This window comes from Lampetra fluviatilis, chromosome 69 (genome assembly GCF_964198595.1).
Source record: "Lampetra fluviatilis chromosome 69, kcLamFluv1.1, whole genome shotgun sequence".
Classification (NCBI taxonomy): domain Eukaryota; kingdom Metazoa; phylum Chordata; class Hyperoartia; order Petromyzontiformes; family Petromyzontidae; genus Lampetra; species Lampetra fluviatilis.
In genome coordinates, this window is record NC_136343.1 from 4,907,663 (window position 1) to 4,935,540 (window position 27,878).

General features: G+C 44.2%; 3 protein-coding genes across 5 annotated transcripts; all 3 read right to left on the reverse strand.

Moving 5' to 3' along the window:
* Positions 1–249: 249 nt before the first annotated feature.
* On the reverse strand, positions 250–3,969 carry LOC144952749 (lamprin 1.8-10-like). Its single transcript, XM_078883239.1, has 6 exons — positions 3,858–3,969; positions 3,071–3,130; positions 2,141–2,254; positions 1,462–1,521; positions 1,190–1,234; positions 250–470 (listed from the first exon to the last, which is right to left on the reverse strand). The coding sequence occupies exons 1-5, from the start codon at positions 3,916–3,918 to the stop codon at positions 1,200–1,202; spliced, it is 330 nt and encodes a 109-aa protein (XP_078739365.1). The 5' UTR covers positions 3,919–3,969; the 3' UTR covers positions 250–470; positions 1,190–1,199.
* Positions 3,970–10,172: 6,203 nt separating this feature from the next.
* Positions 10,173–13,869, reverse strand: LOC144952750 (lamprin 1.8-10-like). Of its 2 annotated transcripts, none has more exons than XM_078883241.1 (6): positions 13,758–13,869; positions 12,971–13,030; positions 12,044–12,157; positions 11,368–11,427; positions 11,096–11,140; positions 10,173–10,376 (listed from the first exon to the last, which is right to left on the reverse strand). In XM_078883241.1, the coding sequence occupies exons 1-5, from the start codon at positions 13,816–13,818 to the stop codon at positions 11,106–11,108; spliced, it is 330 nt and encodes a 109-aa protein (XP_078739367.1). In that variant the 5' UTR covers positions 13,819–13,869; the 3' UTR covers positions 10,173–10,376; positions 11,096–11,105. The 2 variants fall into 2 exon arrangements, with proteins under 2 accessions (XP_078739367.1, XP_078739368.1); XM_078883242.1 differs by having other exon boundaries at positions 12,065–12,157; positions 13,758–13,868.
* Positions 13,870–20,053: 6,184 nt separating this feature from the next.
* Positions 20,054–25,885, reverse strand: LOC144952748 (lamprin 1.8-10-like). Of its 2 annotated transcripts, XM_078883237.1 has the most exons (7): positions 25,783–25,885; positions 23,763–23,849; positions 22,912–22,971; positions 21,927–22,085; positions 21,282–21,356; positions 21,010–21,054; positions 20,054–20,292 (listed from the first exon to the last, which is right to left on the reverse strand). In XM_078883237.1, exons 2-6 carry the CDS (start codon positions 23,821–23,823, stop codon positions 21,020–21,022), a joined length of 390 nt encoding a protein of 129 aa, XP_078739363.1. In that variant the 5' UTR covers positions 23,824–23,849; positions 25,783–25,885; the 3' UTR covers positions 20,054–20,292; positions 21,010–21,019. The 2 variants fall into 2 exon arrangements, with proteins under 2 accessions (XP_078739363.1, XP_078739364.1); XM_078883238.1 differs by lacking the exon at positions 25,783–25,885 and having other exon boundaries at positions 23,763–23,944.
* Between the last annotated feature and the right edge of the window lie 1,993 nt (positions 25,886–27,878).

Sequence of the window (27,878 nt, forward strand, 5' to 3'; positions counted from 1 at the left end):
CGTAAATAGAATAGAAGGTAATCTAGAGAGAAATGTACGCTTTATGACCGTGTACCATTTCCCTACTTTGGTTTCTTTGGTTAACTATTGGGTCAAGTGAGAGTTGGACGTGTGACAATGTACTGCACACACGCGTTTACACACACACACACGGTCATTTGTTTACGTCGCAATAACACGCATAAGTGCAGTGAGTAAATATTTTTATTTGAATTCGGAACATAAGATGGACATTGCACAGATGATAACAATTTGTGTAAGAGTCAAGGGCTTGGGTAGGATGGGTGGGTCAATGGGTATGGATGGGGAGGTATGGGAGGGGAGTAGGTGGTGAACCTATGCCCCTTTTTGTGGGTGGTCGGTGGCGGCAGCTGTCCATAACGTTCGTCAATTCACTTCTTCACCGGAGTCTCGAGTCGCTTCCGCAGGCACCACTTCTATTTTAAGTGACTGCAGACGGGGATGCAGGGCTGGGCACGGACGCACACACATCACAGATCATTAAGATGCACTCAACAAATGTAGTCGGCCTTCACAGCCAGCGTTATAAATTATCCATTTGTGGGTTAGGCCCAAACGATGATCGGAACAAACCTGTGTCTCTAAGAATCCATTAAGTGATAGTGACGTCACAATGGTGCTTTTGCCAGGCTAGGTGCACGTTGAGGGCGTCAGGTGATGTGTGGGAGGAACTTTCTGCTGGCACGTCATGGATACAAACCGAGCTGCTATGCACTGACTGACTGAGGTGACTTGTAGATGTGCTTCTTACTGTGTTAATTTACCACGTTGTATCATCCATCTGGTTGTTTCGCTCATTGTTGTGAGCGTTGGCCATCTATTTTTGTCGTTGGGGGGAACAATAACCTTCATGTGTTCTCTAATCCACGTGTCCCTCCACTGTATCAAAAAATGTGCATCTCCACAGTTTTAACTGCTGTGCCACCAATCCACCCAGGAGCTTCAATACTCTGTTTGGGAAGATTCTAATTGGTTGGGGAGGTTTTGGCAATTATTTTGGCAAGATTGAAGATCTCTGTATAAGTTTGTGGGTTTCTGTAAGTGTATGGATATCTGAGAACAGTTCTGGGTCTCTTGATATTATGGGTTTTTGGGTAGGGCAATGGGTCTCTGTCTTAGTGTACGGGTCTCTGCGTGAGCCTATGGTGTCTCTGCGACCTTCACTTACCGGTGACGACCTAGATGGCACCAACAAAAGGCGCCAACGGGGCAGCTACATACACAGCACACATCACAGTACAAAGGTTAACGGAGATGCACGCGCGTGTTACAATATAATATTGACCACAGCGGACTTTGTTGAGATGAAATTACGCCTCCAACAGAGTCAACCAGCGCAGTCCTCAAAACACGCACTAAACAACAATCCGTAGCTGAGCTGTATAAACGAAGGAACATTTTTGCGCCGGGAATTTGCCGGCGGGAAAGAGAAACCCTCACCGATTTTGCTGTTCACCACACCGGCACCAATGCCTAGGGGGTAGCCGAGTCCGCCGAGGGCTGCAAACAACACACACACAGGAGGGAGGGAGAGTTAAATGGTGGTTAAACATTTAACCTCGCCCAGCACGTCCGAATTAGCACGGTTTGCAACGTAAGGTGTGATAGATGTTCCAACGTACACACACTCGCAGCGACTTTTGGCTGGCCATCGAAAAAAGACCGTCACCGCATCATCGCGTGGCTCTCTCAGATACGCTTCTGCGGCCATCTGCAATGCTCTTCCGATATTAGGAAGCCACTGGAGCTGTGGTACGTTTAGATCATCTAGATGGAAAACTAATTTCTTGCGAACTGCATCTCGTGTTAAGTTGTCCTTCCTCCACACCTCCGATTAGCACAATTGGCTAGGTACGATGCGAAGGAAGTTCAACATATGTTCGTGTGTTGTGTTTTGACTTAAAACTTTCGTGACTGCAAGAATTCATGTTGAGAGTTAAAATCATGGTTGATGGCTAAAACAAGTATACTTAGTAGGGAAGATCAACAGTGGTTTGTCGTGTGGATCAACTCACCCCTTGCCATAGGAGTGTGGAATGTCCAATGCTAAATTGACCACAACTCTTTTGGTATGAGGTTGAGTTTGGCATAATGGGGGGGGGGGGGGGTTATATCTTACCTGCATGGTGCGTGTAGGCACCTCCAAGGGCCGCTCCGTGATAGCCGAGACCACCATAGCCCAGACCACCATAGCCCAGACCTCCATAGCCCAGGCCTCCATAGCCCAGGCCTCCTGTAATAGCGAGAGGGAATAGAATGGAGAATGTGGGTTCAGGCTCTATTATGTGTTGCATATATATGTATATAGAACAGGGTTATTCGTGAGACTGATGTGAGTGAGATGGGCCAACGACTTATCCACTATAAGTTGTCCACGGGTTAACGAAGAGACATCGGGAGGTAGGGAGACACAGTAAAAAAACAAAATTAAAATGCGTACACAAATTAGTTTTAAGTGCATATAAGAATGTGTGAGTGTTTGTGAGCATGTGTGAGTGGATGCATGAAAATGTGAGTGAGTGTTAGGATGTGAGCGACTATGTACGCGTGAGAATATGAGTGTGCGTGTTGGCCTGTGGCCACAGTTGAAGCATTAAGATTCTGCCGCCTGCTGAACTATGCTGTCAGCTGGCCTATACTTTCATTTATTTGAAGGGTTCCTCCTTTATATGGGTTTTGTGTGTGTTTTTTTAACATGTCGCCATTTTTTGCAAGTTACAGATTTTATTGGAGGTCACTTATTTGGGCTTTCTCATCATGCCCCGTCGCCCACCTGTCTATCTAGATTTTAGACCATGCAACACGATATCTAAAATCGCCTTAGAGCAATATAATATATGATATGACTCTGTCACTATGTCGAACATCTTTCGCACCCTTCATAGCCAACCGTGTTAATTGGAGGTTCGAGCCAGCATAACCGCACTAATTGGGCACTTCATTCATTCACATTTTTACAATGCACTGGCAACAGCACTGTTTAGACCGTTTCACATTGTGATTCAGTGAGTGAGTGTAGTGGCGCTGAGTTGTAATGAACCTCACTCACCTACAGGGTGGCCCAGGAATCCCGTAGATAAAGTGCTCACTGTCTGCTTGCCAATGACAGCTGTGGCAAGGCAGAGAAACGCACGCAACACAAATTTACACAGAGAAAAAAGCAATCCCCTTCATAGCCCTCATAGCATGTTGGGGCAAGTGCTGTTAGAAGGCATAACGGCCAGCCGCCTTTGTCTACCCACTGGTGATGTTCATACACTGACCCATACACTTATTTTTAATGCTGAGTCAAAGAAAGGCCCAGGACAATTTCAAATATTCGCCACCGTGATTCGTTGCGAGCGGAAATCGAACTCAGGTCACCGGTTTATTGCACAGTGCGCTAAACACTACACCACAATGCTCCCACAAGGATTCCCCCTATAGCCTTAACAAACTGATGGGGCAAGTGTCGTTCACGAGTAGCAATTATTTAGGCAAGTAACGGCACACAAGCGGGTGGATGGCCAGCACCACAGATACAAAAATATGAAGACAGTCATAGACACGTGCACACGGACACACAAATAGATGCACAGACTTAATCTTTTTTATTTTACCAGATAAGGCCGACTGAGCCATGTCGCTCTTTTTCAGAAGCGACCTGGTCACAAATGATAGCTGAACAAAGTGGCTGATGTGGAAATGTGGAGGGGAAAATTAGAGAACCTGGATAAAAATCCACGCCACCACACAGACTTGCAGACATCCATTGACACAAAGTCAGACGCAGACTCGCACTCACAGAGATCCTCAGATAGACAAAGATGCACACACAGAGATTCTATCCAACTTACGTGACGCAGTGGCGAGGTGAAGGAGGGCCAGGACGACGAGAGCTTGCATAGCGGCGGCCATTTTGCTTTTAGGGTTTTCTGCTTTCGCTGTCGACAAGAAAGAAGGGCTTGAGTTGAGGCTGATGAAGCTTCACTTCGGAGTGACGAGCCTGGGGTTTGAATCCCGGCTTTTAAAGGCAGCAACCAGGGGCTGGCTTGGATTTGTCCCAGCCAGGACAAGGCCTAGCCTCAATAGCTCCAGTGTAGCGCTGGCAATCGCCAAAAGCAACCACCCTGTATAATTCCTGTCAAAATATAGGAGTCATTAAAGCATCTCTAAATATTTTGGTTTTTTTTACTTGAGTTTCAGTACATTTCCACATGATATCGCTAAATGTCGCATTTGCCTCGATAATAAACTAAAACTAAACAAAAACATTTATCAGGTAAGGTCCACTGCTAATATTGATATTTTTCAGAAGCAACCTGGCCATCACAAATGAAAGCACAACGAAGTGGCTGATGTCATTGTGTGGAAATGTATAGCAGGTAAATACTATAAATGTCGTGATGTTGATGCTAAATGTGGAGGACAAAAAACATAAGACACGGAGAAAAAAATCCATGCGACCATGGTAGATAATATGCAAACTTCAGATGAATTCTGACATACACACGAACACATAGAGCATGCACAGACATATATACATACAAATATATATTCGCTTGAGCTTTGTACATTAATAAGACAAAGCTCCCCCGTATAGCCTTAACATACTGTTGGGGCAAGTAAGGGAGTTTGTGGCCAACACTCCCGACCGCCTGTGTCTCTCCAGTGGCAACGTTTTTTTTATAGTGCACCTCAATATTTAAAACATACACATGGTCACACTAACGCATATATACAGTACTGTCATATATTTTCAAATGTGCACACGTAAAGTATATTCACACAACAAAGACACGCAGTCCTATTTTCTCTGAATCCACAACATTTACAACACCAGTGAGTGTTGAAGTAGAAACTTAATGTTTCGTTTAGGTGACAACCCCGTTTATTTATTGTGTCGGCTGGTGGTGGGTTAACGACATTTATATTCATGGTATTTAACCCCCAAAACAGACTTTATTATTTGACCTGAATGTTAAACCGAACAAAGCTGGGGTTTTTGTTTCAGTCCATCGGTGCCCAGTAGTATTTGTCTTGTCCTGCATCTTGCTGCCGTTGCGTTCTCGTTGTGTAATTTCCAAGCTCGGGCGCGTGCCACGTCACGTGACGCAAAACGGCGACTCGGGGATTGGCTCCTGAGCCACACGTGCACGTGTACAGGCCACGCCCAGATACGACGCGCGGATTCGTGTTCAGAGGTTTGACTTCCCCGAACGGTCCAAAGTTAAATCATTAATATTCATGTTGATGTCGCCAAATCATAATTATTCGATAAAAATCAATGCTGATTGTTTATTTAATTGAGTAATGATGATGGATATTCTTTTCGGCATTAATAGTCGGCTTTTACCCTTTCTGGCAATAATGCAAGGGAGGCATTCCGATATCAAAAAAACAAATGGACACATTTTGCAGGGCATAAAGGATACTGAATAGATGAATAATTAACGGTGATGTTAAAGTTGATTCTGATCATTTTAATGTGCAGCTGGTGCAATTTCAGCTAGCGGGGTCTCGACTATGAAGGGTACAAAATAATTTAAACACTAAATCTTGACTTAAAGCTTTCGTCACTGCAGCAATTCATATTCTAGGGTATTTCTGTAAAGTCACCTATCTACGTGACTTTACCGAAATACCCAATAATATAATTTGAACACTACTGTACTTCCACAAAACACCCCTTTGCTCTATTCGGTCTATGGGAGGATTGAGCAGCGGGATGTTGCGTGGCGTTTGGGCTGATGTGGTGACTCTTGGCAACTGTTGCAGGGACGAGATGTGAACTTTCGGTGTTTATTTTTGAGGAATTGGCCGGGCCGCGTTTTTTGGCCCCCAAAGTGTATCAAAACAAAATGGCGGTCGAGATCCCACCCAATGGCCGCCTTTGTTGAATTACGTTCACGAGCTTGAATAACTTCGCTGTTTTGGGTCAATCGGAGGAGAATTAAGGCATATACAGTCATCAGAAGGTGATTAATACGTTATGGATGGTAAACAAAAAATAAGGCCATTCGGGTAGTTTGTTCAATTGAATGTTTATTACATTTTCAGAGTTTATGGTTAAAACAATGGCTGATGTGGAGCCTCGGATTTGGCATTGAGATTGATGCATTGATTGGTAGAGAACATTTTAATTGTTGCTTCAGACAGAAAAATAAATATTTTATGCATTTATTGTAATTACAGTATTATATGCCCCAATAGATGCGTTAAATGAGATATTACAAGTAAATGTTACATTTATGAATGACGATAGTGGTTTTTGAAGAGTAAATCGAGGCTAAACCAATATACAACGTCTGAGATATTCGTGTTAATATGTATTCAGTGCTGGATCAATGGAAGCGACACGGGGATTGAACAGTGGTAGTATTTGTGGCGTGTGGGCTTATTTCTCTTGGTCACTGTTCCAGAACGCGACGGTGGCTATGAGATGCTAGCTTGTTTGCCCGTCCAAGGACGGGTGTATTGCAGTAAATCTGATATATTCAATAGAAAAATTGTTCAGCTGATTATTCATAAGGGGGGGGGGACGGGGGGCTCGTGTTAAGTGACGTCACGCGTGGGACATTGGTAACTAGCTTTACTACCCGGCTTCGCCCGAGACTTAGATTCGTGTCGATTCTTGTCTTGGATTAATACACGGCCTTCGCCGAGGGTAGGGGGGGTGACGTCAGCAGGCACACTGTGTAACGCTTCCGCATGCGGGCGACATCACAGATGTGACGTCACCTCTCACTGGCCTTGCAAAATATATCAAAAGCGACCTAGGAGAGCACTTTCGAATAAAGTGTTGCCATCACATGACCCTCTCATGTCATTTCATCGTGAGGCTGTCCAGTCACCTCAAGCAGCCACGTGACGCTGGTTGCAAGAGTTACAGACGTTTCTTGCTTAACGAGCGTTTTTTTTATGAGAATTCGCTCTAACGAGCAATTTTAATTTATCCCAATTTTTTTCGCATAACTAGCAAAATGATCGCATTATGAGGGGAGATCAATCAAATGCCTCCTGTGGCAGCAGGGGATGCACCGTGGCCTGCAGCTGCTTGTTTTTTGCATCACTCTTTCAGATGCGCTATTGCGGCCATATGCAATACTCTTCCATCTGATATTAGGAAGCCGTTGGAGATATGCACTTTCAAATCATCTAGATTGAAAAGTTATTTATTTATAAGTGCTTTCAGTGTTTAGTTTGTAGTCTGTACCCAGCAACTCCGAATATCACGGTTGGCTATGTACGATGAGAATTCAGTTCAAGATACATACATACATACGTACATTTGAGCCCAGCCCAGGTGTCACTCGTCGGTACTAGAAAAGGGGTCATTACCTTAAGGGTTGTATGGTTTAACCATTTGAAATGATTGTGGTTCACAATTGATTCGCGTGTTTTGGCCATGTAAATTAATCTGTCTTACTAAAGTTCTGCCACCTTCTCTGGTATGTCAACACTGGTGCGTGGAATAACCGCTTGGAGACAGTGATTCACAGGTGCAATTTAACCTTCGCCGTTGTGATGAAATGAAGGACCGTGCACTTTCTCTGTGAATTTCTAGGGGGAGGGAGTTTTCTGACACTGAAATAATTTTTATTCGTTCATTGCACCAACTATTGACGCCTGACTTGAGTCTGCAGCTAAAGATCTAAAGCAGGAATATGAGTGCTGAATATCGAACAGCCGCATTTGCAAATGTCATTCGTAACTTTGTTCATTACCTGTGTAGTATATCGATTGTTCAATGCTAATGTGCCATTTCATTGAGGGACATCTGCTGATGTGTTGTCCTGGTGTGTTCTGGGATTGGTTAGTTGTTTTTCCTGCCTTGCCCAATCTTGATGAATCGGACTTATATTTTGAATGAACAAAAAATGCATTTGTACTTAGTGAATTGCTTGCAATTTTCTCTGTTTTGCACTTCGATTGTGTATATGTATTGTTTGTTGTCACTTGCTGATGCGCCCATCCTTGGCATCTATTAAAAAAAACGTATTATCTCATTGCATTCCTCCAGTCTAAATAAAAATTATAATATAGATCTGGCCAGAATGTATATATGTTGAACATCTTTTGTACTGTATGTAGCCAACCATCCTAATTTAAGAACCACAAACTAAACACAATGCAGTTCTAAAGAAATTAGTTTTCCATCTAGAAGATTCAAAGTGTATAGTTCCAGTGAATTTCTTATATCGGAAGGAAGCGCGTTCCAGATGGCCGTGGAAGCGCTTCAGAATGCACGCAATTCAATGACCTTCTTTGTTCAACGGCTACCCTAAAGCCACTGCAAGGATGACCAGAATTTGCATGACGGTTTATGCTCCTTGACAAGCTCAGCAAGGTATTGTGGTTCATTTGTGGCAGGTATTTTGAGTTAATGAATGTGACCTTATATTATAGTCACGTGGAAACCGGAAGCCAATCCTGCTTGGTGCAGCATGTACAAAGAGTTTTGTACATGCTGCAGCATGGCATTATTTTTTGCCAGAGGTCCCGTAGAGTCGGGAGTTGCAAAAATAGAGCGTTACCGATACTATTCCACTGTGCCTTGTTTTTTTTTTACCCCACACAGCCATCTTCACATTGTGTGGTATAGAAAGATGGGTCTGGGCAGCAGCAGAGAACACAGGCAACTTGTCCTTTATGCCACACCTAGGGCCACGAGGAGGGATTTATCAATTGTTGGAGTGCGGAGAGACCACTTCAAGAGCTGGGTGAGTGGTGTCGACTCTACGGAGTGCCAAGAACGAGGACATCAATAGCTGCAAGGGCCTCATCAAATTTCATGTGTAGGGAAACATCAAGAATTTTGAGTTCTGCATCCACCATCCCCAAGGGAGCCACCTGATCTACCTACCGCTGAAGTGTTGGATACACCACACCAAGTGAGACAGCAGTGCTCTCCTTACTATTGGAAGGTGGACACGCCACACAGAGGGAGCCACCATTGCTCTACCGACTGCTAGACTTGAGGCAATACAACAAAGAAGGCAATAACGCTCTGCATATTGCTATAGGCTGACTACTAAGAACTGGGACACGCAGGACCGTGGGTCCCTGTAAGGGAGAGCAATGGTGGGTGGTTATGGGGGATTGAGTCATTCGGTTGCATTGCATGTACAAACGGGTTTTCCATACAGAGCATACAAGTCAGAGAATACTTGTGGGAGTCTGTCTATAATTGTGCATTAAAGTAGCACCTATAACAGTGTGGCAAAACGACAAATCCGCTTGGTGTGTTACGTCCCTCCCCAAAAAATCACGCTTCGCATAAACCCTGAAACTATTCCAAATTGTTATATTGTCCAACCTACCTGTGTCCAAATAGTGGCAGTTTCCTTCTCGTCTCTGCCTGCATCATCAGGTCATCTTTTTCTATATGCATCCTTTTTCTTCTACGTTGGTCACTCTTTGGCTCCAGTTTAGATGCAGTATCCTTCTGTAGCAATATATTTGGAATATCAATAGAATCAAAATGTTTGTTAAGATTGGAGGAATGCGATCAGCTATGAAGCTCTTTTTCACAGATGTCCAGTAGGGTCGGGTAAGCATGTTTATCGACTGCCAACCTGAAGTTACAGACTGCCAGCCTCAAACCTCAGAGCTGGTCTCCCAGGATCTCCCTGCAGTAATGAGATGTTAACTACCTTTCCTGATATACAGGATGCTGTGGGTTCGATCCTGACCCTGACTCCTGTATAATTGAAGTTAGCATTTTCTCCCCATGGTTTTTTTCCGGGTTCTCTGGTTTTTCGTTTCATAGGATTATTGTGAAGTGAATGTGCTGTGCGGCTATGCTGAATCTGTGCAGGCTGTGCGTGTAATGCAAGCCGTGACAGCTTCACTGCGCTTAATACTCTCGGTGACCAGGTGTCTGGCAGGTTAATCTCTTTAATACGTAAATAGAATAGAAGGTAATCTAGAGAGAAATGTACGCTTTATGACCGTGTACCATTTCCCTACTTTGGTTTCTTTGGTTAACTATTGGGTCAAGTGAGAGTTGGACGTGTGACAATGTACTGCACACACGCGTTTACACACACACACACGGTCATTTGTTTACGTCGCAATAACACGCATAAGTGCAGTGAGTAAATATTTTTATTTGAATTCGGAACATAAGATGGACATTGCACAGATGATAACAATTTGTGTAAGAGTCAAGGGCTTGGGTAGGATGGGTGGGTCAATGGGTATGGATGGGGAGGTATGGGAGGGGAGTAGGTGGTGAACCTATGCGCCTTTTTGTGGGTGGTCGGTGGCGGCAGCTGTCCATAACGTTCGTCAATTCACTTCTTCACCGGAGTCTCGAGTCGCTTCCGCAGGCACCACTTCTATTTTAAGTGACTGCAGACGGGGATGCAGGGCTGGGCACGGACGCACACACATCACAGATCATTAAGATGCACTCAACAAATGTAGTCGGCCTTCACAGCCAGCGTTATAAATTATCCATTTGTGGGTTAGGCCCAAACGATGATCGGAACAAACCTGTGTCTCTAAGAATCCATTAAGTGATAGTGACGTCACAATGGTGCTTTTGCCAGGCTAGGTGCACGTTGAGGGCGTCAGGTGATGTGTGGGAGGAACTTTCTGCTGGCACGTCATGGATACAAACCGAGCTGCTATGCAATGACTGACTGAGGTGACTTGTAGATGTGCTTCTTACTATGTTAATTTACCACGTTGTATCATCCATCTGGTTGTTTCGCTCATTGTTGTGAGCGTTGGCCATCTATTTTTGTCGTTCGGGGGAACAATAACCTTCATGTGTTCTCTAATCCACGTGTCCCTCCACTGTATCTAAAAATGTGCATCTCCACAGTTTTAACTGCTGTGCCACCAATCCTCCCAGGAGCTTCAATACTCTGTTTGGGAAGATTCTAATTGGTTGGGGAGGTTTTGGCAATTATTTTGGCAAGTTTGAAGATCTCTGTATAAGTTTGTGGGTTTCTGTAAGTGTATGGATATCTGAGAACAGTTCTGGGTCTCTTGATATTATGGGTTTTTGGGTAGGGCAATGGGTCTCTGTCTTAGTGTACGGGTCTCTGCGTGAGCCTATGGTGTCTCTGCGACCTTCACTTACCGGTGACGACCTAGATGGCACCAACAAAAGGCGCCAACGGGGCAGCTACATACACAGCACACATCACAGTACAAAGGTTAACGGAGATTCACGCGCGTGTTACAATATAATATTGACCACAGCGGACTTTGTTGAGATGAAATTACGCCTCCAACAGAGTCAACCAGCGCAGTCCTCAAAACACGCACTAAACAACAATCCGTAGCTGAGCTGTATAAACGAAGGAACATTTTTGCGCCGGGAATTTGCCCGCGGGAAAGAGAAACCCTCACCGATTTTGCTGTTCACCACACCGGCACCAATGCCTAGGGGGTAGCCGAGTCCGCCGAGGGCTGCAAACAACACACACACAGGAGGGAGGGAGAGTTAAATGGTGGTTAAACATTTAACCTCGCCCAGCACGTCCGAATTAGCACGGTTTGCAACGTAAGGTGTGATAGATGTTCCAACGTACACACACTCGCAGCGACTTTTGGCTGGCCATCGAAAAAAGACCGTCACCGCATCATCGCGTGGCTCTCTCAGATACGCTTCTGCGGCCATCTGCAATGCTCTTCCGATATTAGGAAGCCACTGGAGCTGTGGTACGTTTAGATCATCTAGATGGAAAACTAATTTCTTGCGAACTGCATCTCGTGTTAAGTTGTCCTTCCTCCACACCTCCGATTAGCACAATTGGCTAGGTACGATGCGAAGGAAGTTCAACATATGTTCGTGTGTTGTGTTTTGACTTAAAACTTTCGTGACTGCAAGAATTCATGATGAGAGTTAAAATCATGGTTGATGGCTAAAACAAGTATACTTAGTAGGGAAGATCAACAGTGGTTTGTCGTGTGGATCAACTCACCCCTTGCCATAGGAGTGTGGAATGTCCAATGCTAATTTGACCACAACTCTTTTGGTATGAGGTTGAGTTTGGCATAATGGGGGGGGGGGGTTATATCTTACCTGCATGGTGCGTGTAGGCACCTCCAAGGGCCGCTCCGTGATAGCCGAGACCACCATAGCCCAGACCACCATAGCCCAGACCTCCATAGCCCAGGCCTCCATAGCCCAGGCCTCCTGTAATAGCGAGAGGGAATAGAATGGAGAATGTGGGTTCAGGCTCTATTATGTGTTGCATATATATGTATATAGAACAGGGTTATTCGTGAGACTGATGTGAGTGAGATGGACCAACGACTTATCCACTATAAGTTGTCCACGGGTTAACGAAGAGACATCGGGAGGTAGGGAGACACAGTAAAAAAAAATTAAAATGCGTACACAAATTAGTTTTAAGTGCATATAAGAATATGTGAGTGTTTGTGAGCATGTGTGAGTGGATGCATGAAAATGTGAGTGAGTGTTAGGATGTGAGCGACTATGTACGCGTGAGAATATGAGTGTGCGTGTTGGCCTGTGGCCACATTTGAAGCATTAAGATTCTGCCGCCTGCTGAACTATGCTGTCAGCTGGCCTATACTTTCATTTATTTGAAGGGTTCCTCCTTTATATGGGTTTTGTGTGTGTTTTTTTAACATGTCGCCATTTTTTGCAAGTTACAGATTTTATTGGAGGTCACTTATTTGGGCTTTCTCATCATGCCCCGTCGCCCACCTGTCTATTTAGATTTTAGACCATGCAACACGATATCTAAAATCGCCTTAGAGCAATATAATATATGATATGACTCTGTCACTATGTCGAACATCTTTCGCACCCTTCATAGCCAACCGTGTTAATTGGAGGTTCGAGCCAGCATAACCGCACTAATTGGGCACTTCATTCATTCACATTTTTACAATGCACTGGCAACAGCACTGTTTAGACCGTTTCGCATTGTGATTCAGTGAGTGAGTGTAGTGGCGCTGAGTTGTAATGAACCTCACTCACCTACAGGGTGGCCCAGGAATCCCGTAGATAAAGTGCTCACTGTCTGCTTGCCAATGACAGCTGTGGCAAGGCAGAGAAACGCACGCAACACAAATTTACACAGAGAAAAAAGCAATCCCCTTCATAGCCCTCATAGCATGTTGGGGCAAGTGCTGTTAGAAGGCATAACGGCCAGCCGCCTTTGTCTACCCACTGGTGATGTTCATACACTGACCCATACACTTATTTTTAATGCTGAGTCAAAGAAAGGCCCAGGACAATTTCAAATATTCGCCACCGTGATTCGTTGCGAGCGGAAATCGAACTCAGGTCACCGGTTTATTGCACAGTGCGCTAAACACTACACCACAATGCTCCCACAAGGATTCCCCCTATAGCCTTAACAAACTGATGGGGCAAGTGTCGTTCACGAGTAGCAATTATTTAGGCAAGTAACGGCACACAAGCGGGTGGATGGCCAGCACCACAGATACAAAAATATGAAGACAGTCATAGACACGTGCACACGGACACACAAATAGATGCACAGACTTAATCTTTTTTATTTTACCAGATAAGGCCGACTGAGCCATGTCGCTCTTTTTCAGAAGCGACCTGGTCACAAATGATAGCTGAACAAAGTGGCTGATGTGGAAATGTGGAGGGGAAAATTAGAGAACCTGGATAAAAATCCACGCCACCACACAGACTTGCAGACATCCATTGACACAAAGTCAGACGCAGACTCGCACTCACAGAGATCCTCAGATAGACAAAGATGCACACACAGAGATTCTATCCAACTTACGTGACGCAGTGGCGAGGTGAAGGAGGGCCAGGACGACGAGAGCTTGCATAGCGGCGGCCATTTTGCTTTTAGGGTTTTCTGCTTTCGCTGTCGACAAGAAAGAAGGGCTTGAGTTGAGGCTGATGAAGCTTCACTTCGGAGTGACGAGCCTGGGGTTTGAATCCCGGCTTTTAAAGGCAGCAACCAGGGGCTGGCTTGGATTTGTCCCAGCCAGGACAAGGCCTAGCCTCAATAGCTCCAGTGTAGCGCTGGCAATCGCCAAAAGCAACCACCCTGTATAATTCCTGTCAAAATATAGGAGTCATTAAAGCATCTCTAAATATTTTGGGTTTTTTTACTTGAGTTTCAGTACATTTCCACATGATATCGCTAAATGTCGCATTTGCCTCGATAATAAACTAAAACTAAACAAAAACATTTATCAGGTAAGGTCCACTGCTAATATTGATATTTTTCAGAAGCAACCTGGCCATCACAAATGAAAGCACAACGAAGTGGCTAATGTCATTGTGTGGAAATGTATAGCAGGTAAATACTATAAATGTCGTGATGTTGATGCTAAATGTGGAGGACAAAAAACATAAGACACGGAGAAAAAAATCCATGCGACCATGGTAGATAATATGCAAACTTCAGATGAATTCTGACATACACACGAACACATAGAGCATGCACAGACATATATACATACAAATATATATTCGCTTGAGCTTTGTACATTAATAAGACAAAGCTCCCCCGTATAGCCTTAACAGACTGTTGGGGCAAGTGCTGTTAGCGAGCGCTTTTGTCGGCCCCCACCGTACACGAGGGAGTTTGTGGCCAACACTCCCGACCGCCCGTGTCTACCCAGTGGCAAAGTTTTAATAGTGCACCTCAATATTTAAAAATACACATAGTCACACCAACGCATATATACAGTACTGTCATATATTCCCAAATGTGCACACGTAAAGTATATTCACAAAGACACGCAGTCCTATTTTCTCTGAATCCACAACATTTACAACACCAGTGAGTGTTGAAGTAGAAACTTAATGTTTCGTTTAGGTGACAACCCCGTTTATTTATTGTGTCGGCTGGTGGTGGGTTAACGACATTTATATTCATGGTATTTAACCCCCAAAACAGACTTTATTATTTGACCTGAATGTTAAACCGAACAAAGCTGGGGTTTTTGTTTCAGTCCATCGGTGCCCAGTAGTATTCGTCTTGTCCTGCATCTTGCTGCCGTTGCGTTCTCGTTGTGTAATTTCCAAGCTCGGGCGCGTGCCACGTCACGTGACGCAAAACGGCGACTCGGGGATTGGCTCCTGAGCCACACGTGCACGTGTACAGGCCACGCCCAGATACGACGCGCGGATTCGTGTTCAGAGGTTTGACTTCCCCGAACGGTCCAAAGTTAAATCATTAATATTCATGTTGATGTCGCCAAATCATAATTATTCGATAAAAATCAATGCTGATTGTTTATTTAATTGAGTAATGATGATGGATATTCTTTTCGGCATTAATAGTCGGCTTTTACCCTTTCTGGCAATAATGCAAGGGAGGCATTCCGATATCAAAAAAACAAATGGACACATTTTGCAGGGCATAAAGGATACTGAATAGATGAATAATTAACGGTGATGTTAAAGTTGATTCTGATCATTTTAATGTGCAGCTGGTGCAATTTCAGCTAGCGGGGTCTCGACTATGAAGGGTACAAAATAATTTAAACACTAAATCTTGACTTAAAGCTTTCGTCACTGCAGCAATTCATATTCTAGGGTATTTCTGTAAAGTCAACTATCTACGTGACTTTACCGAAATACCCAATAATATAATTTGAACACTACTGTACTTCCACAAAACACCCCTTTGCTCTATTCGGTCTATGGGAGGATTGAGCAGCGGGATGTTGCGTGGCGTTTGGGCTGATGTGGTGACTCTTGGCAACTGTTGCAGGGACGAGATGTGAACTTTCGGTGTTTATTTTTGAGGAATTGGCCGGGCCGCGTTTTTTGGCCCCCAAAGTGTATCAAAACAAAATGGCGGTCGAGATCCCACCCAATGGCCGCCTATGTTGAATTACGTTCACGAGCTTGAATAACTTCGCTGTTTTGGGGCAATCGGAGGAGAATTAAGGCATATACAGTCATCAGAAGGTGATTAATACGTTATGGATGGTAAACCAAAAATAAGGCCATACGGGTAGTTTGTTCTATTGAATGTTTATTACATTTTCAGAGTTTATGGTTAAAACAATGGCTGATGTGGAGCCTCTGATTTGGCATTGAGATTGATGCATTGATTGGTAGAGAACATTTTAATTGTTGCTTCAGACAGAAAAAAAAATATTTTATGCATTTATTGTAATTACAGTATTATATGCCCCAATAGATGCGTTAAATGAGATATTACAAGTAAATGTTACATTTATGAATGACGATAGTGGTTTTTGAAGAGTAAATCGAGGCTAAACCAATATACAATGTCTGAGATATTCGTGTTAATATGTATTCAGTGCTGGATTAATGGAAGCGACACGGGGATTGAACAGTGGTAGTATTTGTGGCGTGTGGGCTTATTTCTCTTGGTCACTGTTCGAGAACGCGACGGTGGCTATGAGATGCTAGCTTGTTTGCCCGTCCAAGGACGGGTGTATTGCAGTAAATCTGATATATTCAATAGAAAAATTGGTCAGCTGATTATTCATAAGGGGGGGGGGAGGGGGGGCTCGTGTTAAGTGACGTCACGCGTGGGACATTGGTAACTAGCTTTACTACCCGGCTTCGCCCGAGACTTAGATTCTTGTCGATTCTTGTCTTGGATTAATACAGGCCTTCGCCGAGGGTAGGGGGGTTGACGTCAGCAGGCACACTGTGTAACGCTTCCGCATGCGGGCGACATCACAGATGTGACGTCACCTCTCACTGGCCTTGCAAAATATATCAAAAGCGACCTAGGAGAGCACTTTCGAATAAAGTGTTGCCATCACATGACCCTCTCATGTCATTTCATCGTGAGGCTGTCCAGTCACCTCAAGCAGCCACGTGACGCTGGTTGCAAGAGTTACAGACGTTTTTTGCTTAACGAGCGTTTTTTTATGAGAATTCGCTCTAACGAGCAATTTTAATTTATCCCAATTTTTTTCGCATAACTAGCAAAATGATCGCATTATGAGGGGAGATCAATCAAATGCCTCCTGTGGCAGCAGGGGATGCACCGTGGCCTGCAGCTGTTTGTTTTTTGCATCACTCTTTCAGATGCGCTATTGCGGCCATATGCAATGCTCTTCCATCCGATATTAGGAAGCCGTTGGAGATATGCACTTTCAAATCATCTAGATTGAAAAGTTATTTATTTATAAGTGCTTTCAGTGTTTAGTTTGTAGTCTGTACCCAGCAACTCCAAATATCACGGTTGGCTATGTACGATGAGAATTCAGTTCAAGATACATACATACGTACATTTGAGCCCAGCCCAGGTGTCACTCGTCGGTACTAGAAAAGGGGTCATTACCTTAATGGTTTAATGGTTTAACCATTTGAAATGATTGTGGTTCACAATTGATTCGCGTGTTTTGGCCATGTAAATTAATCTGTCTTACTAAAGTTCTGCCACCTTCTCTGGTATGTCAACACTGGTGCGTGGAATAACCGCTTGGAGACAGTGATTCACAGGTGCAATTTAACCTTCGCCGTTGTGATGAAATGAAGGACCGTGCACTTTCTCGGTGAATTTCTAGGGGGAGGGAGTTTTCTGACACTGAAATAATTTTTATTCGTTCATTGCACCAACTATTGACGCTTTACTTGAGTCTGCAGCTAAACATCTAAAGCAGGAATATGAGTGCTGAATATCGAACAGCCGCATTTGCAAATGTCATTCGTAACTTTGTTCATTACCTGTGTAGTATATCGATAGTTCAATGCTAATGTGCCATTTCATTGAGGGACATCTGCTGATGTGTTGTCCTGGTGTGTTCTGGGATTGGTTAGTTGTTTTTCCTGCCTTGCCCAATCTTGATGAATCGGACTTATATTTTGAATGAACAAAAAATGCATTTGTACTTAGTGAATTGCTTACAATTTTCTCTGTTTTGCACTTCGATTGTGTATATGTATTGTTTGTTGTCACTTGCTGATGCGCCCATCGTTGGCATCTATTAAAAAAACTTCTTATCTCATTGCATTCCTCCAGTCTAAATAAAAATTATAATATAGATCTGGCCAGAATGTATATATGTTGAACTTCTTTTGTACTGTATGTAGCCAACCATCCTAATTTAAGAACCACAAACTAAACACAATGCAGTTCTAAAGAAATTAGTTTTCCATCTAGAAGATTCAAAGTGTATAGTTCCAGTGAATTTCTTATATCGGAAGGAAGCGCGTTCCAGATGGCTGTGGAAGCGCTTCAGAATGCACGCAATTCAATGACCTTCTTTGTTCAACGGCTACCCTAAAGCCACTGCGAGGATGACCAGAATTTGCATGGCGGTTTATGCTCTTTGACAAGCTCAGCAAGGTATTGTGGTTCATTTGTGGCATGTAATTTGAGTTAATGAATGTGACCTTATAATATAGTCACGTGGCAACCAGAAGCCAATGCAGCTCGGTGAGCACGATACGTGCCACGGAGTTTTGTACATGATGCAGCTTTGCAATATTTTTTTTGCCAGATGTCCCGTAGAGTCGGGAGTTGCAAAAATAGAGCCTCACCGATACTATGCCACAGTGCCTTTTTTTTTTTTTACCCCACACAGCCATCTTCACATTGTGTGGTATAGAAGGATGGGTCTGGGCAGCAGCAGAGAACACAGGCAACTTGTCCTTTATGCCACACCTAGGGCCACGAGGAGGGATTTATCAATTGTTGGAGTGCGGAGAGACCACTTCAAGAGCTGGGTGAGTGGTGTCGACTCTACGGAGTGCCAAGGACGAGGACATCAATAGCGGCAAGGGCCTCATTATCAAATTTCATGTGTAGGGAAACATCAAGAATTTTGAGTTCTGCATCCACCATCCCCAAGGGAGCCACCTGCTCTACCGACCGCTAAGGTGTTGGATACACCACACCAAGTGAGACAGCAGTGCTCTCCTTACCATTGGAAGGTGGACACGCCACACAGAGGGAGCCACAATTGCTTTACCTACTGCTAGACTTGAGACACTACAAAGAAGGCAGTAAAGCTCTGCATATTGCTATAGGCTGACTAATAAAAACTGGGACACTCAGGACCGTGGGTCCCTGTAAGCGAGAGCGATGGTGGGTGGTTATGGGGGATTGAGTCATTCGGTTGCATTGCATGTACAAACGGGTTTTCCATACAGAGCATACAAGTCAGACAATACTTGTGGGAGTCTGTCTATAATTGTGCATTAAAGTAGCCCCTATAACATTGTGGCAAAACGACAAACCCGCTTGGTGTGTTATGTCCCTCCCCAAGAAATCACACTCCGCATAAACCCTGAAACTATTCAAATTGTGATATTGTCCATCCTACCTATGTGTCCAAATAGTGGCAGTTTCCTTTTCCTCTCTGCCTGCATCATCAGGTCATCTTCTATATGCAACCTTTTTCTTCTACGTTGGTCACTCTTTGGCTCCAGTTTAGATGCAGTATCCTTCTGTAGCAATATATTTCGAATGTCAATAGAATCTAAATGTTTAAGATTGGAGGAATGCGATCAGCTATGAAGCTCATTTTCACAGATGTCCAGTAGGGGCGGGTAAGCATGTTTATCGACTGCCTACCTGAAGTTACAGACTGCCAGCCTCAAACCTTAGAGCTGGTCTCCCAGGATCTCCCTGCAGTAGTGAGATGTTAACTACCTTGCCTGATATACAGGAGGCTGTGGGTTCGATCCTGACCCTGACTCCTGTATAATTGAAATTAGCATTTTTTCCCCATGGTTACATTTTCTCCAGGTTCTGTTTTGTCCCTTCATAGGATTATTGTGAAGTTAATGTGCTGTGCAGCTATGCTGAATCTGTGCAGGCTGTGCGTGTAATGCAAGCCGTGACAGCTTAAATCCGCTTAATACTCTCGGTGACCAGGTGTCTGGCAGGTTAATCTCTTTAATACGTAAATAGAATGGAAGGTAATCTGGAGAGAAATGTACGCTTTATGACCGTGTACCATTTCCCTACTTTGGTTGCTTTCCTTAACTATTGGGTCATGTGAGAGTTGGTCATGTGAGAGTTGGACGCGTTTACACACACACACGGTCGTTTGTTTACGTCGCAATAACACGCATAAGTGTAGTGAGAACAGATTTTTATTTGAATCCGGAACACAAGAAGGACATTGCACAGATGATAAGAATTTGTGTAAGAGTCAAGAGCTTGGTTAGGATGGGTGGGTCAATGGGTATGAATGGGCAGGTATGGGAAGGGAGTAGGTGGTGAACCTATGCCCATTTTTGTGGGTGGTGGGTCGCGGTGGCTGTCCATAACGTTCGTCAATTCACTTCTTCACCGGAGTCTCGAGTCGCTTCCGCAGGCACCACTTCTATTTTAAGTGACTGCAGACGGGGATGCAGGGCTGGGCACGGACGCACACACATCACAGATCATTAAGTTGCACTCAACAAACGTAGTCGGCCTTCACGGCCAGCGTTATAAATTATCCATTTGTGGGTTAGGCCCAAACGATGATCGGAACAAACCTGTCTCTAAGAATCCATTAAGTGATAGTGACGTCACGATGGTGCTTTTGCCAGGCTAGGTGCACGTTGAGGGCGTCAGGTGATGTGTGGGAGGCACTTTCTGCTGGCACGTCATGGATACAAACCGAGCTGCTATGCACTGACTGACTGAGGTGACTTGCAGATGTGCTTCTTACTGTGTAAATTTAACACGTTTTATCATCCATCTGGTTGTTCCGCTCATTGTTGTGAGCGTTGGCCATCTATTTTTGTCGTTCGGGGGAACAATAACCTTCACGTGTTCTCTAATCCACGTGTCCCTCCACTGTATCTAAAAATGTGCATCTCCACAGTTTTAACTGCTGTGCCACCAATCCACCCAGGAGCTTCAATACTCTGTTTGGGAAGATTCTACTTGGTTGGGGAGGTTTTGGCAATTATTTTGGCAAGTTTGAAGATCTCTGTATAAGTTTGTGGGTTTCTGTAAGTGTATGGATATCTGAGAACAGTTATGGGTCTCTGGATATTATGGGTTTTTGGGTAGGGCAATGGGTCTCTGTCTTAGTGTACGGGTCTCTGCGTGAGCCTATGGTGTCTCTGCGACCTTCACTTACCGGTGACGACCTAGATGGCACCAACAAAAGGCGCCAACGGGGCAGCTACATACACAGCACACATCACAGTACAAAGGTTAACGGAGATTCACGCGCGTGTTACAATATAATATTGACCACAGCGGACTTTGTTGAGAGGAAATTACGCCTACAAAAGAGTCAACCAGCACAGTCCTCAAAACACGCACTAAACAACAATCCGTAGCTGAGCTGTATAAACGAAGGAACATTTTTGCGCTGGGAATTTGCCGGCGGGAAAGAGAAACCCTCACCGATTTTGCTGTTCACGACGTGAGGAGCCACCACACCGGCACCAATGCCTAGGGGGTAACCGAGTCCGCCGAGGGCTGCAAACAACACACACACAGGAGGGAGGGAGAGATAAATGGTGGTTAAAAATTTAACCTCGCCCATCACGTTCGAATTAGCATGGTTTGCAACGTACGGTGTGATAGATGTTCCAACATACACACGCTCACAGCGGCTTTTGGCTGGCCATCGAACAAAGACCGTCACCGCATCATCGCGCACTTATGCGGCCATCTGCAACGCTCTTCCGATATTAGGAAGCCACTGGAGCTGTGGTACTTTTACATCATCTGGATTGAAAACTGATTTCTTGCGAACTGCTTCTCGTATTTAGTTGTCCTTCCTCAAATTCTTTGTTCTTTCGGTGATGTCACATAGATATAAAAAAAAGAAAAAATGTGAGTAAATTAAATTAAAATTGCGAGGTTTCGATCACAACACAAGTGATCGGCTAAAACAAGTACACTTAGTAGGGAAGATCAACAGTGGTTTGTCGTGTGGATCAACTTGCCCCTTGCCATAGGAGTGTGGAATTTCCAATGCTAATTTGACCATGACTTGTTTTCTATGGGTGGTCGAGTGTGTGGCATAGCGTATGGATCTCTTACCAGCATGGTGCGTGTAGGCACCTCCAAGGGCCGCTCCGTGATAGCCTAGACCACCATAGCCCAGACCACCATAGCCCAGACCTCCATAGCCCAGGCCTCCATAGCCCAGACCTCCATAGCCTAGGCCTCCATAGCCCAGGCCTCCATAGCCCAGGCCTCCTATAATAGTGAGAGGGTATTGAATGGAGAATGTGGGTTCAGGCTCTATCATGCGTTGCATATAGATGTATATAGAACAGGATTATTCGTGAGACTGATGTAAGATGGGCCAACGACTTGCACACTATAAGTTGTCCACGGGTTAAGGATGAGACATCGGGAGGTAGGGAGACACATTGTAAAAAAAACACGTTCAAATGCGTACACAAATGAGTGTTTAAGTGCATGTAAGAATGTGTGAGTGTTTGTAAGCATGTGTGAGTGGGTGCATGAAAATGTGAGTGAGTGTTAGGATGTGAGCGACTATGTACGTGTGAGAATATGAGTGTGCGTGTTGGCCTGTGGCCACATTTGAAGCATTAAGATTCTGCTGCCTGCTGAACTATGCTGCCTGCTGGCCTATGCTTTAATTTATTTGAATGGTTCCTCCTTTATATGGGTTGTGTGTGTGTTTTTAACATGTCACCATTTTTTTGCAAGTTACAGATTTGTTTTTTTTATTTAATTGGAGGTCACTTTTTGGGCTTTCTCATCATGCCCCGTCTCCCACTTGTCTATTTAGATTTTAGACCATGCAACGGGTTAACTAAAATCGCCTTAGAGCAATATAATATACGATATGACTCTGTCACTATGTTGAACATCTTTCGCACCCTACATAGCCAACCGTGTTAATCGAAGGTTAGAGCCATCATAACCGCACTAATTGGGCACTCCATTCATTCACATTTTTCCAATGCACTGGCAACAGCACTGTTTAGACCGTTTAGCATTGTGATTCAGTGAGTGAGTGTAGTGGCGCTGAGTTGTAATGAACCTCACTCACCCACAGGGTGGCCCAGGAATCCCGTAGATAAAGTGCTCACAGCCTGCTTTCCAACCACAGCTGTGGCAAGGCAGAGACACGCACGCAACACAAATCGACACAGAGACAAAAACAATCCCCTTCATAGCCTGCATAGCATGTTAGGGCAAGTGCTGTTAGAAGGCATAATGGCCAGCCGCATTTGTCTCCCCACTGGTGATGTTTATACACTGACCCCTACAATTATTTTTAATGCTGAGTGAAAGAAAGGCCCAGGACCAGATCAAATATTCTCCACCGTTATTAGTTGTGCGCGGGAATCGAACTCATGTCACCGGTTTATAGCACAGTGTGCTAAACACTACACCACAATCCTTCCACAAGGATTCCCCCTATAGCCTTAACAAACTGTTGGGGCAAGTGTCGTTCACGAGTAGCAATTATTTAGGCAGGTAACGGCACACAAGCGGGTGAATGACCAGCACCACAGAAATCAAAAAGATAAAGACAGCCATAGAGGCGTGCACACGGACACACAAATAGATGCACAGACTTAATATTTTTTTATTTTACCAGGTAAGGTCAACTGAGATATGTAGCTTTTTTTTCAGAAGTGACCTGGTCATGAATAATAGCTTAACAAAGTGGCTGATGTGGAAATGTATAGCAGCAGCCAAACACTCTAAACACATGTTTCTGAATGTGGAGGGGAAAATTAGAGAACCTGGATAAAAATCCTCACCACCACACAGACTCGCACAGAGATATCCATAGACACTCAAAGTCAGACGCAGTCTCGCACTCACAGAGATCCACAGATAGACACACAAAAATAGAGACTCACACTCACACAGAGATTCCATCCAACTTACGCGTCGCAGTGGCGAGGTGAAGGAGGGCGAGGACGAGGAGAGCTTGAATAGCGGCGGCCATTTTGCTTTCGGGGTTTTCTGCTTTCGCTGTCGACGACAAGAAAGAAGGGCTTGAGTTGAGGCTGATGAAGCTTCACTTCGGAGTGACGAGCCTGGAGTTTGAGCCCCAGCTTTTAAAGGCAGCAACCAGGGGCTGGCTTGGCTTTGACCCAGCCAAGACAAGACCTAGCCTCAATAGCTCCAGTGTAGCGCTGGCAAACGCCAAAAGCAAACCACCGCGTCTATTTCCTGTCAAAATACGGGAGGCTTTGAAGCCTCTCCAAATATTTATGGGGTTTGGGTTTTTTTTACTTCAGTTTCAGTAAATTTCCACTCGATACCACTAAATGTTTCCTTTGCCTCGATATTAAACTAAAACTAAATTATTATTTTTTACCAGGTAAGGTCCACTGATAATATGGCTCTTTTTCAGAAGCAACCTGGCCATCACAAATGATAGTACAACGAAGTGGCTGATGAAGCGGTCTACAGGGTACGGTGGTGGATGCGAAGGCTGAGAGACGGCGGATAATGAGAAAGGATGAACGATGCTGTCGACGACGCAAGTATGGGATTGAGGTGACGCAAATCGGGGAGCTGTAATCATAAAGTGATGAAGTCTTGGCGAAACGATGCAAAAGGGGGAGATGTGAATCGAGGTTTTGTTGTTTTAGGAATGAGACCAGCAGGGGACGTGGACAAGAATGTGTGTATGAATGATTTGGAGCTTTCGTGACTGCAGGAATTGCTTATTGGTTCTTTCGGTAATTAATATCTTTTTCTTTCTATGTGACTTTACTGTATGTATGTTCAACTTCTTCTGCACCGTACGTAGCAAAACGTGCTAATTAGAGGTGCGAGGGAAGGACAATCAACTAAACACGAAAAGCAGCTCTCTAGAAATTGGTTTTCAATCGAGATTTAAGAGCGCACAGCTCCCAGTGCTTTCCTAGTATCGGAAGTGTTCCAGACGGCTGCAGAAGCAAGCATGCCTCTGTTGCCGGCTGCTATTATTTCGTATCTTTTTCACCCTTTTATATAGTAATCTATTTCATTTCATTGATCTTAATATTAGTTTTGCACTAGTTTTTAGGGGGGGGGGGGGGTGGGTTTGCTTTTAACCATTCAACTCACAACCTGACTTGGCCTTCTGTAACCGCCACCACGCACAACCTGTTTTTCCTGGCCACCGTTCATCACGCATAAACACACATTCTGTGTATATGTACACATACTTTTATAAGCTTATATTTACTTTCACAAATAAAAAAAAGGTTATTTTTTATTTTTTCAGGTAAGACGCACTGAGCGATGTAGCACTTTTTCAGAAGTGACCTGCCCACAAATGATTGGCTAATGAAGTGGCTTAACACGTGTAAAACTGTAGCAGCAGCCACTCTAAACGCATGTTTCTTAATGCGGAGGGAAAAACTAGAGGACCCGGATAAAAATCCACACAACCACGGGGAGAACATGCAAACTCCAAATACGATTTCCTGTGTACAAGGCGAGGTAGTTAACAGCTTGCCACATACATACACCGATTCAGATGAATTCTGACATACACACGCACACGTAGAGCATGCACAGACATATACTGTACATGCAAATATATATTCGCATGAGCTTTGTACATTAATTAGACAAAGCTCCCCCGTATAGCCTTAACAGACTGTTGGGGCAAGTGCTGTTAGCGAGCACTTGTCGGCCCACACCGTACACGAGGGAGTTTGTAGCCAACACTTCCGACCGCCTTTGTCTCCACCAGTGGCAACGTTTTTATAGTGCACCTCACTAATTAAAACATACACATGGACACACTAACGCGTATATACAGTACGGTCATATTTCCAAATGCACACACGTAAAGTATATTCACAGGACGAAGATACGCAGTCCTATTTTCTCTGAATCCACAACATTTACAACACCAGCGAGTGCCGAAGTAACTTAATTAATACGTTTCGTTTGCGTGACAAACCCGTTAACGTATTCTGTCGGCTGGTGGTGGGTTAACGAGACATTCATATTTCTTCTTGGTTCTTTCGGTAAAGTCACGTAGAAGGAAAATAATAAAAATAAAACAATAATTCTCACGACGTTTCGGACACAACGCAAGCAGCCGTCTTCAGGTGGAGAACAGGTCTGTCGAGAAGGCAGAGTCTGAATGAGACATTCATATTCAAGGGATCTAACCCTCAAAACAGACTTTATTATTTGGCCTGAATGTTAAACCGAACAAAGCTGGGGTTTTTATTTCAGTCCATCGGTGCCCAGTAGTATTCGTCTTGCCCTGCATCTTGCTGCCGTTGCGTTCTCGGTGTGTAATTGACAGGGTCGGTCGCGTGCTCCGTCACGTGACGCAAAACGGCGACTCGGGGATTGGCTCCTGAGCCACACGTGCACGTGTATAGGCCACGCCCAGACAGGCACCTGCACGGATTCGTGCTCAAGCGGTTTGGCTGCAGCGACCCGTCCAAAATTACTGACATCATTGACACTCATTAATATTGTCAAATTAGAATATCTCAATAAAAAGCAATGCTGACTGTTGATTTTATTGAGTAGTGACATCTGTTGGGTCGTTCTTGTTTCCGGCATTAATCAGATTTCACAAAATGGCGTCCGAGATCCCCCTCAATGGCCGCCTTTGTTGAATTACGTTCACAAGCATCAATAACTTCGCTGTTTTTGGTCAATCGGAGGTGAATTAAGGCGTATACAGTAATCGGAAGGTGATTAATACATTATGGTTTGTGAACAAACAAACAAAACAGAGGCCATTATTCGGGTTGTTAAATGTTTTTTATTTTATCAGTTTTCATTTTTAAAATGCGCAGAATGGCCGCCCTGTATCCTCGGACTTGAAATTCAGATTAATGCGTTGATGGGTACAGAATACTTTCATTGTTGATTCAGATTAGAAAAGGTTATTTTATGAATTCGTTATCAGAACACTATTGTTTGTCTCAACAGATGTGTAAAATGATATTTTACAAGTAAATGTTTTATTAACGTAAAATTTAGCGTTTTTGAAGAGTAAATCTAGGCTAAACCAATATACAATGTCTGCGATATACGTGTTTACATGCATTCAGTGCTGGATCAGTGGGAGCGACTGGGGGAATGAACAGTGGTAGTGTTTGTGGCGTGTCGGCTTATGTCTCTTGGCCACCGTTCCAGAACGCCACGTTGGCTATGAGATGTTAACTACTTTGCCTGGTATACAGAATATCGTGGCTTCGATACCGATCGACCCTTAGGCATGCTGCGTATTTGGAGTTGCAAGTTCTCCCCGTGGTCGTGCGGATTTTTTTCTGGTTCCTCCAGATGTAGAATCAAAAACAGGTTTAGAGTATTTAGCTACTGCTCTAAATTTCCACATAAGCCACTTCATTAGCCTATCATTTGTTTCTAAAAGTCTCTCTCTCCATGTGGTCGCGTGGATTTTGTTTAGGGAAAATGTCAAAACTGGGTGGTTTTTAACTTTTGCCGACAAAACTGGATCCCAAATGTCAAAACTGGGTGGTCTTGGAAAACGACAGGCAAAACAGGGTGGTGCTTTTTGATATGACAAAACTGGGTGATGTTCAATGTGGACAAATGTCAAAACTGGGTGAAGAAGGTGTACGATTTAATGTATCATTTTGTACACGTTTAGGTCCTTGCGTTATTCATCCATATGTCGCCACAGATTTAGAGCGTTCCAAATGATGTTTTTCGTGGCTCATGTTCCATACCTTGCACCACAAACTTCCCGTTTGCATACTGGCACAGTGTGCCAGCTCGCTACTACAGTAACACTTACTTGCCATATGTATACTGGCACAGTGTGCCAGCTTGCAACTACAGTAACACTTTCAGCTCGCGAACATACACGAACTTGCCATTTGTATACTGGTACAGTGTGCCAGCTTGCATGCTACACCTACTACAGTAGAACAACGGTAGATAGTGTTTGCGTCGAGAAGTATGGTGCTGCACACTTAGAACAAAACATGTTTGTTACATATATATAACTACTTCGACGGGCAAGAGCGCTTGTTGTGGCCCTTGGCGCGACAGAAGGAGCACCGC